This window comes from Prionailurus bengalensis, chromosome D3, assembly GCF_016509475.1.
Source record: "Prionailurus bengalensis isolate Pbe53 chromosome D3, Fcat_Pben_1.1_paternal_pri, whole genome shotgun sequence".
Lineage (NCBI taxonomy): Eukaryota > Metazoa > Chordata > Mammalia > Carnivora > Felidae > Prionailurus > Prionailurus bengalensis.
In genome coordinates this window covers 77,388,842-77,401,014 of record NC_057356.1, presented here as the reverse complement: position 1 = coordinate 77,401,014, position 12,173 = coordinate 77,388,842, and the positions used below count along the sequence as shown (strand labels likewise).

Here is a 12,173-nt window from a genome sequence, read left to right as displayed (position 1 = left end):
AGCAAAGCAAAGAAAGGCATGCCTCTGGAAACCCCATGTCTTTCCTCTCAGGGTCTTCTCAAGAAAGCACTTCTCGCTTTGTGGTTCTACGAAAACATTACAGATTTAACTTTTTTTCCCCTTTTTCCACATAAAATGTGTAAGTTTAATTGGATTGAGCGGCACGGGTTTTCCAAGGTCTCGACATATTAGTAATTTAACGCAGATCACGAGCACATGTGACTGGGGAGGGGAGGGATGTTCTTGTTTGTTTGTTTTTAGGACTTCGTGACCTCGCCACACACTCGAAGGAGGCGCACAAGTGATGTTGTCATCATTAACCTGACCGAGCGTGACAAGGATGTTCATTTCCTCACTATTTAAAATCGCTTAGAATTGAAAGTAGCCCCAACATCCGGTAATATTAAGTACTGAAGTCAGAGCAACTATGTGATTTTTTAAGAAGTATGCTATGGACGTATACCAATGACCGGAAAGACTTTCGTGAAAATGAACACAATATGTAACAAGGCAATATGTACGATACGACCACATCTTTCTCAGGGCGTAGAAAAGAAGCAGAAGGTTATAGAACTGTCATCTCTGCGGGATGGTATTACAGGTTTTCTTACTGTTTTCCTGGTCTGTACTTCTCGGTTTTTCTGTTATCAGCATAGAGCAGTAAGAGGAAAAGAATAGCCTCAGGAAGAGAATGAAAATTTACTAGCTAGGCTAAGAGAGGTTTCCTCAGGATTCTATGCTTACATTTTCAGAAATAACTATTTCATGAAAAACGGCACGGTTCCTTCTATTCGTGCCACATTCCTTTGGGGAGGGGTTTTTGTTTGCTTTGATTTTTTATGCTCTCTACCGCAGAGCAAAGAAAAGTATAAGAGAGGAGATCAACTATTTACCTAGGCATTTTTCTGGGGAACAGTCTGCCGGTAGAATACCGGGACACCGCCCCACAAACTGCTGACTCGTATGAAGGGGGAGGTGATGGCTTTCTAGAGGAGAGATCTGGCGGACACCCACTTGGCCAGATGATGGAGTCAGAACTTCCACGGGAAGCACAGACAGGCAGCATGTGTCTCTGATATAACACAATGGGGAGCTTCCTGCCAGGAGGACGTGTCCCGAGTCCAGCTACAAGAAGGCCGTGACGGACGGCGGTCATCCCAAGAACGAAAGGCCAGTGTCCTCTTTTGGATGACCAAAGACAGGAGAGGCAGGGAAAGAGCAAGCAACTGTTCCAGAGGGAAGAACGAGACAGGACCGTTAAATGCAGAACAACCTTCTGGATAGGATTTTGAACCTGAGCCAAACAAACAAACAAAAAGATATTTTCTCATTTATTAGAGAAATTGTAATGGGGTCTAAGCACTGGGCAGGAATGAGCCCAACACCGATTTCTGATTGGGACGGCTAAATGGTGGGGACATCCCTGGCTGTCCCTTTTGGGACGAGAGGCAGAACACCGATATTTATGTCATGCTGCCCATTATTCCTGAACACGAGAAAAAGAGACTCGGGGAGAACGAGACAGTGGAGTAATATTAAACGTCGTGAATGCTGACAATTAGGGAATGTGGGGGGGAGGGACGTCAGAGTCTCTATAGAGTCCTTCCAACTCTTGCGTAGGACAGAAACTAAAAAATGTTCAAACGGTGCTCGTGTTAAAAAAAAAAACAAAGCCCAAATAAACGAGCCTCACTGACACAGAGTTAGACCATGACGATCCCGACTGACAATGGAAGAAAACCACAGGGGACAGCCAGGCCGGGGAGGGAAGGTAGTCGGGCAAATGTGTGGGTAGAGCATGGTGAGGGAACAGACAGAATCATAGCGTGGCTGGATTCCCAGGCTGTGGGGCCGGCGGCGGAGGTCCTATGGGGTCGTAATGGGCTCTGAGAGCCAAACTTCTAAGCGTGACTGAATCCTACCCTGGTGGCAGGACTCAGGGAACGGTCGGATATGATAACCAGGCCAGGGGGTGGGGTGGCGTGGAACCGAAGAGAAGCGGGGAGGGCAGCGGAAGGGGTTAAAAAGAACTAGAAGGCTAAAAGCAAATACCCACGCTCAGGCCCAACCCACAGCCTGCTCCCCTTGAAACCGGGTGCTACCCTTGAAACACATGCAACAACAAATGGAATGAAACATCCCCAGCTCTGAAATCACCACCACAAACCTTCTCCTTTACTGCCACTGACTAAGCGCCAAGCACTGTCCTGAGCAACACCTGACAGTGTCCACACCTTCCACAGGCGAACCACAGATGGGCACAGAGAGATGGGAGGATCTGCTCGATGCTGCACAAAGCCTAGGTTCAAACTCAGCACTGTCGGACCCCAAAGCCCTCCGCCCAGTGGCGACCACAACTTTGCACGTGCTTTATTTCGTAGGGACCTGTTCAGAAACTCTGTCTCTTATGTAATTAAGTGTAATTAAGTGACTGAAAAGCAAGAAACAAACACAGGAACAGTAAGCACCTGGCATCTGAGAAATACTACATAAACGTTACACAAAAAAATTTTTTTAAATAAACAAACTCTTGCATTGTCCTTTTCAATTTGAGCTGCTGGGACTGCAGGGCTTTATGGGTGCGTTTTCAGACCTCCACATATTCTCTAAAGGAAATGGGGGAGTGGAGTATTTTTATACTGATCTTTTAAGTTAATGCACATCACTTGCATAATGATGAGTCACTTGCATAACTGCCTGTTAACCAAATACTGCTAAGGGACTTCGATGCCTGAGTTTCCAACGCAGTCAGGGCTACTGATTTGGCGGGGGGGGGGGGGGGGGGGGGGGGCTGCCCTGAGATGCAGGGCAGAGATGGGTTTAATGTCAAAAGGAAGCTTCCGAGTCAAGTGTAGGCCAGACAGCATTCCAGCAGGCCGCAGGAAGGAAGGTTTTCCAAGAGCCTGAACTGGGAGAGGCGGCAGGCAAGAGGGATCTCAAGGCACGCTGTGGTCCAGTCGTGACCAACAAAGATAAAAAGAGCCCGAGAAGCGGCACCTGGTACCACAGCCAAGCCGCAGGGAAGGACGCGCTCCAGCCAAGCACCATGGTCACCTTGAATCAATGAAGTTAAGTTAAAGTTCACTGCTTTGGCAGTTTTGTCGTATTTCACTTATAATTTATTTACTTATTTATTTTTTAGCTTTATAGTTTAAAACATAGTAGTCCATGCCTATCTTTAGGCTTGGCACTTATTAAGGAACCACTATAGTGAAAATAATTTTAGGCCAATACCGGAATAATTTTTTCCTACGCATTACTCAAATTTGAAAAATGCTGTTTTGGTTTATGTTACAAATTTGCTGCCCTGTATTCCCAGGTAACAACTACTATTCCAGATTTCAGTGAAGTTTGATTTATTTGAAGAAAGAACCAAATAAAAAAAAAAAAAACCTATTAACTGGGGGCAAGATACTGCTTTAGTGTCCAGAAGCCTTACTACCACGAACACCAAAGACTGTTTTACTAGAACTCACTGAAGTGCGTCTTCAGGGTCAAGACACCAAGTGCTACATGGATCACCCGATCTGCAGTTTGAGGATCCACAGAGATCAGAGCGAAGGTCCCACTCGAACAGAATCCCATTTTATCGTAGTTCTTTTAGCAAACAGACTCATTCCTGTAGCGTCCAGTCATTAATATCTCCCCCAAACTAGAGGTTACAATGCAAGCCAGACATATATGACATGGAATATCCACATCTTCCCTCCAAGCTTTCCTGGACGGTGGGTGGGGTGAAACCCAGCAATAGCCTGGGGCAGCAAATTTAGCCTCACGTCACGATCAGATGCCACACTGCCATAAATAATCCTGGAATAAAGGAGCCTGGCCAAAAGCAGCTAACCCAGTGCTGTGTACATGACAAAGAGGAAACGTGGAAAGGACCCGTGCTACTGAGCCCCCTCTGTGCTCCAGACAGAGGGACTGTGTGCCACGCATCTTAAATGTCACCTCCTCTCTGCCTCACACAAGCTCTGGGATGGAACGCTACCCTCACTTCACAGGGGAGAAAATGGAAGTTGAAACAGAGCCCGTGATGGTCCCAGATCTCACAGCTGGTGGGGGGGTGGCAGGACTCTGCGTCCAAGGCCCACGTTCCCTCCTCTCTGTTAACGCAGGCAGGCAGCCCTCGTCTGCTGAAGCAGACGCTTCGTCCTTAAAGACTCAATAAAGCAAAAACTACAAAATAAGGAGCAAGATTAAAAGGCAAAAATGAAGTTTATTTTTATGAATCAAGGACTTATACTGGCTGTGAAGTTAAATTCAGTAACCAGTGTTTTAAACGGACTTCGTATTATGAATGTTAGGATGAAAAGCGTGCCCCTATGAGAAACCGTGTAAAAATGGAAAGACCACGTTTTACAGTTCCCCAAGAAGTTAGCTGTTAAACTCGTCGTAAGCCAAAGAGCAAAAATTGGTAAATATTCACCTGCTTCGTAAAAAAAAAAAAAACAAAACAAACAAACTGAAGACGAGAGCATAAATAATAGGTAACATTTTCCTCTGGGCAGAGGCTTCACCTGGGAAGAGCTGAACGGGTTAGGTAGCGATGAGCTACGAGCGGCGCCTCGCGGAGCAGCGGAATCTGCGCGGTGGCCTAAGTCTTCATCTCTTTGAGTTTTCTTCCACAGAACTACTCCTTCCTCTAAGTCGCTAGGTAAAGCAGTGGCATAAAAGTCAGAAGGCAACAGGACTTACTTTGGCTCTCCTATCTTGACGCCAGGATGCTGTGTGTAGGCATGGGAATGTGTGCTTGGGGCAGACTTAAACGCCATGGGACAAATAGGACACTTGTAGAAGACTTCACAGTGAGAGCCCTGGATGTGAGACTTCAGAGCGGCCACGTCAGAGTACACGACATTGCAATGGACACACCTGCCAGGAAAACAAACACGCGGTCGTCAGCACGGGACCCTCACGCATGTGCACCTTCGCTGTAAAAGTCAGGTATAATGAGCATGGTTTAATGGCCTCTTTAAGGTTTCTAATGGCTCTTTGGAAGCAAGCTTTGGGGCTTTTTTCTATTGATAACAGATCAAATTATTTTTCTAGATTTAAGAAAGAAGATAGCGAAGAAGAAAAAACAAAACTCAAACGGTCTGATTCTTGGGCATCTTTAAATTTTTCAGGAATAAATACCCAAACTCCGGACTGTGAAGACCGATGGACCATGGGGGCTGTATCGGGGCCAACGGACACGGCAAGACCTTACGACCTGTGACCCTGGAGAACACTCCCACGTGCTAGGTTCTCACACCAGGCCCTGAGGTTCCTAACCAATGGCATTTCCAATGGAAGAAATCTTCACTGCCTCAACCTACGTGCCATCAACGGAGGGGCGGAGAGAATAAATCAGTACTGGCATCGAAGCCATGGCCACTGTCTCCTGGTGCACAGTGCTGTGGTCAATGTGTCTGGAGGTTAAGGGAGCCTGTGGGGCAGAGAAAGTTAACCACCTAGGTTGTTTATCTCCTGGAAAATAAGTTCAAGCACACTTACTTACATTTGTCTAAGAAATAACATGAATTATAAACTTCCGACAAGTCAACATCACTAGATGAATTCCTCTCCAGGTGACTCCCTGACTTCTTGAGTGTGTAATAATTGGATCGGATCCAAGAACGGATCACATCTAGTCCCACGGAAACCAGCTCTGACACTTAAGATACGTTTCCCCCCAACCTCATCTTTCTCGTGCAGGGACTCTCAACAACACTTACGGACACATCCATTTGATGACCTCACCATCCTTTGTTCACGCCTGAAAACTACTTGAGGGTAGGGTCTGTGGAGACAAACCTGTAATGCACCTGAGCGGACACGCTCCTGGAAGTGAAGGAGGGAGCTGGCTTCAGGAACGAGGACTGTGGACGGGGCCTGCCTTCCAGCGGGCAGGGCTTGATCATTTCTGCGTTAGTCCCAGGTACTTCCATCCTTGGAACCTCCCTCCTGAATTCATGGGGGTGCCAAAGTCACACGGGACTGGCCTTATTTGAAGCATGTGGGTTCTATAAAGGGTGCCATGTTAAGCTTAGCAAGCATTTCATACAAATCGTAATTAACGCATCCGCATTTTAAATGACTGAAGGCGTAATGTTTGGCAACCCATATATTAAAGATACTAAATAATAATAGAATAATTAAGAAAGCTCCGTTATCTTATCTACTTGAACTACTACTTTCAGCATTAAAGCCACCCAACAACACTGCAATTATTTTGGGTTAGACTGAACTTGTGTTGTCTTGAACAGGCTACTGATCTCTGGGCGAATGTCTCATTTGCAAAATGAAAAGAGTTGAATCTCAAGCACTTTTTAGTTCTTCCCGACCCTGGAAGCCTAGGATTCCTACGAAAGAGGAGGATCACATAAAACAAAAATGGGTTCCTAATGTAACAGGAGGATCCTCTACATCAGCATCACAAACAGAAAAACTTGCCCATCAAGGGTAGGAAGGTGGTGTTCAAAGAGTCGAGACCCAGGAAGGGGACAAAGAAACAAATTCTCGACATTCTCTCAAGTCGCCTGGACCGGAAGATTTGATCTTGAAGAAAACAAGCAGGAAGCTAAAGGATCTAGACAACAGTTGAAGAAGTAGCTAAGGCATGGTAAAAAAAAAAAAAAAAAAGCATCAGGGAGTCCAAGGAAAAACCCTCATCACCATGAGGAAAGAAAGCAGAGAATTTAAAAACAAAGCAAGAAGAGAAAGAGTTGTAGAATACCTGCTGACAGGTGCAAGAAAAGTTTCAGGGGCTACAGAGGCCAATTGGGAATGGAAATGAGACAGAGAAATAGAAGACAGAATTTGTAGAGTTCATACAGTATCTTAATGCTACTAAAAATCCAGCCTATAAATATTTCATATACCCGAGGTCCTCTGTGTTCTAGGTACCAATCAAGTTTCTCTTTATGTAAAAAAAATATACATTTTTTTATTTTTAAAAATCTTTTTTAATGTTTATTTATTTTTGACAGAGAGAGAGAGAGAGAGAGAGACTCTGACAGACAGACAGAGCATGAGCGGGGGAGGGGCAGAGAGAGGAGGAGACACAGAATCCGAAGCAGGCTCCAGGCTCTGAGCTGTCAGCACAGAGCCCCATGCGGGGCTCGAACTCACCGACTGTGAGATCATGACCTGAGCTGAAGTCGGACGCTTAACCGACTAAGCCACCCAGGTGCCCCCCACAAAAAAATTTTTTTTAATGTATACAGTATACAGTCCTATAAACCCCCTTTCTAGATCCCCTTGATCCAATGGATCAAGAAGTAGGAAAATTCATAGAAACATTGGAGTTTTACCAAATCAACCAGGAGTTGGGAGTGACCCACTCAGTACCTGGGAGATACAATACACCTAATAACAAGGCACACTGAGTCACAGAGGCGAGGGAGGCCGGGAGCCATGCTGAACTTCTCTGGCCAAAGAAAAATCAAATGGAAAATGATGAAGTGCAGAGTCAAAAAGGAGGGGGGAGCCATAACAAGGCCAAGGGGCTGCTAAGTCCCTATCAAGTATGAGGCTGGACGGTTACTTGAAATAGCAGGAAAAAAACAAAAAACAAAAAACAAGGTTAATTTTTTTTCTCCCACCTAAAGAGGTAAACGTGAACTAAGCAGAGTACACACGTGGTCGTATCTTCACAGCCTCATGTCCAAGAAAAAAAACCTGTCTTAAACACAAAAGTCTTAGAAATTCCAAGTGCCAAATGTAAGTACCTCTGTGAATGGGGCGGGGACGCAAGGGATGGGCTTTTCCGACTGAGCTGATGACTTTTGGCCTGACTGCACAGCTTGTTTTAATTTAGGAAAGACACCAGGAACAGCGAAAAGTGCAAAAGTCCTACTTCCTCTATTCATTCCAGCCCAAGTTTACTTTCGTTCTACTGGAAAAATAAACATTTGAGGAAAAGTCTGGCATCTTTTTGGGAGAACAGCACGGAGACGATGTGGCAGAACTGCTTTCCGTTGCTAAACAAAGAACCCAGCGATAATCGTTTCAAACCATGGGGTGAGAACCAAAGCATCGCTGCGTGTGGGTTCTGTGGAATCAAGGGCACCTGCGACATGTGACTTTCCTCCCAGGCACTGAAAGCACGCATTCGGATTATCCTGTTGTACTCGGTCACACCCCGGCGGAGATGGACCTCGGACAGCACACTGAGGTTATAGACAGAGGCACCATGGCATAGGGAGAATACATGAATTGCCATAAAATTAGTGGCTAAACTGGCATACACACAAAAAAAAACAAAAAACAAAAAACCAAAAAAACTCTAGTTCCGTAATTTCCAAACCAAACGCTTCCTACTCGGGTAGATCCCAATGCATCAGGCAGGTGTGCTTCACAGGTTTGGAGGCAGGAGGTAAAAATGGGCACAAAGTCTCTGTTAGCATCAGAAAAAAGCACAGAGCACCAAGGAACCGCTGATCCTGTACCCTAAGTGTCACTGAAATAAAGCCATCAAATTATACCGACTAGACTTCATTTTTATAAAATATCATAACTGCATTATAGCTAAAAGATATCACTGTGTATTAACAGTCTAACGTTAAAGTGACAGGCAACCAAACGCTTAACACACAGTACAGTAATACCTCTATTAACAAAGACACTGTGTATCAGTAACCTGTTCTCTGGGCTGACCTTTGTTGGGTCGAAATATAAAAGGCACAGGAATGTGTTTCGGAAGGTCACAGAGTGGAAGATAAAGTTCAAGCTCATCGTCACTCAATACCAGCTAAATGAACATGAGATTTGCCAGACGTTGTAAAAGACGAATCTGAGAGTCTCAGGGGGGGCGGTGAAAAGGGCCATAGCTAAGATGTACACAGACGAGGGAAACGGCCCGGACTTGGGGAATGGGGAGAAAGGGATACAGGGAGGTTGTCTGGGGCCTGGGGTGGAAGGTTCTTCCACAAAGAGCAAAGTGAGGAAAGGACAAACACCCAATCCTTGGACATGATGAAATACAAGTAAGGGACCATGCACCCTTTGTGTTCTGATCAGAGGAGACGTGTTAAGAGGCAGAGAGATGCATGGTACCCTTACAGGGGTTAAAATGCACAGAGCGTGACCACAGAGGGATGCTGGAAAGGGTGCAGGAAGAAAAAGCCCGAACAGGTCATCAAAGCCGAACCTGGCCCCATGCACGGTTTGGGCTGGAAGGACAGGCTCCGTTTACCCTCAGCTCTGGGGGGACCGGAGGGCCAATACCGCAAGGATTCGAAAGGATCAACTCGACCACCAACAAACTAGGCTCCCAGGGGATCTGTTAATTGAGGTATCACTGTGTGACCCCGAAAACCGTGTGCACAGACCATTCGCGATGCTGTGCGGTTACAGGTGAACAGGCTTTACTTGCACGGAAGCAAACGATATACTGACCGAAAACCAACTCTCCGCGTGTAGTGCAGACAGTTCTTGGTGACGTGGCTCTGGAAGTGCACCGACCTGCAGATGGCCCCGCACTCGGGGCAGGTGTAGGGAGATTTGTGCTGATGGATTCTCTGGTGTGATGCGTAACTGCACTGGTTAGGAAGCAGCATCTGGCAGACAGTGCAAGTCTTCTAGATAAACCAAAGGGGGAGACAGGGTTGGTCCTACGAAGTATTTGCTAATAGGCAAAGCAGCTCGGTTACACCCCACAACAACTGCACGTGGCTCGTTTCAAATGCTGCTATCACGGATTCCAAGTCCCAGGAAACCGCAAACTGAGAAGTTACAACCTTCAACGTAACGGCCCTTACCCCGTGCAATCAAAACGATACTGTGCTGCACGGTCAGGGTCATCCCAAAGCATGCCCCAAAGCATGAGGTTAAGAGAACGGCAGCTTCGGGGAGACTTCCAATTTTGTTACGTTTGCATTTTGTTTATTTAGTGCAGAGAAGGGGTATTAGAGGAGATATTCTTGCAAATTACCGTAGCAAACCAACTTTAATGTGTAATTACACGTTGACAGGCATCTATCTATCTCCACAGTAGCCAGTTCCCACAACTCATAAGAACTTTCTCAAGAATAATAAAAAATTAATTAGAGACTAATCCCGTTTTTTTTCTTCCTTTCTTTCTTTCTCCCCCGTCACTTCTGTTATCTGAAATCTAAAATACAGAAATGCAAAAGCATGGCCACAGCAATTAGTTGTTCTTTTTTCCACTTGAATTGGTCTTTCAATGGACGAGCTGGACATTAGAGGATTTATAATTCAAAGCAGCGAACTCAAATTCAGAGACATAAATTTAGACATTAAACTGAACCTTTATAGAGCTTAAAATCTAATCACATAGGACATCAAGACAGAAATGCTCTTTGGAAAAGACCCCACATTTAACTAACCAGGAAAAACTGAAACACGCTGTTTTTTATCCTGTTGGATGTAAGTGGTAAACATGGCATATTTTTAAAACCCCAAAACGGAAAACTTAAGGTAAATATAAAGGGTCCACTCCAAAAATAAACCTACCATAGCAGGAGGTAAAATGTGTTTAAATTCCACTTAGCCATTCATGCAACAGGTACCTACGACCTTCCAAAATGCCCAATTGGTACTAAAGCCCGTTACAGAAAGCCTCATAATACAGACTCCAGCTAAGACTCAAAATGATCGTTTAAACTGATGACAGCGTTGTAAAATTTTAAGAAGACTTTTTCTTTTAAGCCTTTGACTCAAGCCCCCCAAAATTAAGGTTTACACCTCTGAGCGATTGAAACCACGGAAAACCAGAAAACTCACTTGAACATTCTGTCTGGGTCTCCTCCTGAAAGGACTAAAATACAAACTTTATCCCACAAAATGTTTATTATAATCACAAAGTAAGAACATTACAGGCAGCTTTGAGGAGGTTAGCGTCATTTAAAAATAGTGTTCCTTTTCTAATAACACATAGAGCAAAGGTGAAAACAAGCCACAACAAGGGAAACCAATTCACAGCTTCATGCATTAGAAGATCCTGGTGCCGTCTACATTATCACAGGTAATCACTGGTTTCTTTGAACTCAAGTCTTCTATTTGCTTTCGCCACGCGGTCATTAATCCCAGGCAGTGAATTACACCATCTGCTTTTCCACGGGCTCCTTAGACATAGACCCCATTCCACTAGAGGCCGAGTGGTGAACTAAGTACTTTACATACATTTAAATACAACATCCCATTTAATTCTCATCACGATCTATGAAATAGGTAAGGGAGATCATTGGGAAGCTGTGTACATTTTCGGACCTGAGAGCTTATTGTCTCATCTATTAGAACCGCCTGACAATTACGTTGGGATACGAGGGGACACCCTCTCCACAGCTTCTCTTTGATCTAAAAGCAGCGTGGTCATGCTATTTTTATAAGAGAGGGGAAAAACAGCAACACAAATAAAAGAACATCTAAAAAGGAAACAAAGTCTGCGTTCCAGAAATGCTCAAAATAACTCTCACATGATCTCGTGTCAAGATAGATCAACACATATCCTTCACGATACATATAAAATTCACAATGAATTATTCGCTCATATATTTATAATACATACATAACTGTATAAACAGTCGCGGAAATACTGGTGAGTGAAAAGGTTTTGTTGCCAGCGGGTTACCTAAGGTAAGTATCGAAATGATTCAAATTCAGGAAGAGATTTTGCGAACTACTGAGTGTTCTTTACAACAGAAATCTTGAACTGCAAAGACTACGAAAAATGCGTTAGAGCAACAGACACCAACAACTGACATTTCGATACCGACCTTGCTCGTACCCGCTTCCCGGCGCGGGGAAGCGTTTCCTTCGTGACACCCTGTGGGACGGGGCGGTGGGGCCCGTGGGGCTCTGTGAGGGCTGCTCACGGCCCGTGTACCACCCCCCCCCCATCTCCCACCCCAGCCGCTGCCTAGCTCCGGGCACCTGCCCTCCATTTCCCCCCACTGAGGGTGCTCACCCCACTTTAGACACAGAGGTTCAAGGAGAAAGGGGGAGCCAGGACGTACTACTGCCCCAAATCAAAACACTTCCGTAGTTTGCAATTCCTGGGAGAATTCAGTCCCCGCGGAAGCACGCTGGACTAAGACCTGGTCTTCAGTTTACACACACAGATACATGTATATTCGTGCACATACGCTACGTTTACTCCCGCGTTTGTCTCTGGGTTCTCGCTTCCACTCCCTGCCTTCGTTCCACTTCGAGAAAAAGCATGGTAT

General features: G+C 45.2%; 1 protein-coding gene across 8 annotated transcripts in view; it reads right to left on the bottom strand.

Moving 5' to 3' along the window:
- The window catches only part of ZNF532 (zinc finger protein 532), a 110,482-nt gene that overhangs the window by 37,334 nt on the left and 60,975 nt on the right, over positions 1-12,173 (bottom strand). For 6 of the 8 annotated variants that reach the window (XM_043558991.1, XM_043558992.1, XM_043558996.1 and 3 more), the window contains 2 exons: positions 9,385-9,566; positions 4,699-4,875 (listed from right to left, as the gene is read on the bottom strand). The exons of the other annotated variants lie outside the window; for them this stretch is intronic. In XM_043558991.1, the coding sequence (XP_043414926.1) occupies positions 4,699-4,875; positions 9,385-9,566 (359 nt within the window). The remainder of the gene's footprint in view (positions 1-4,698; positions 4,876-9,384; positions 9,567-12,173) is intronic. 8 annotated transcript variants of the gene reach the window in all.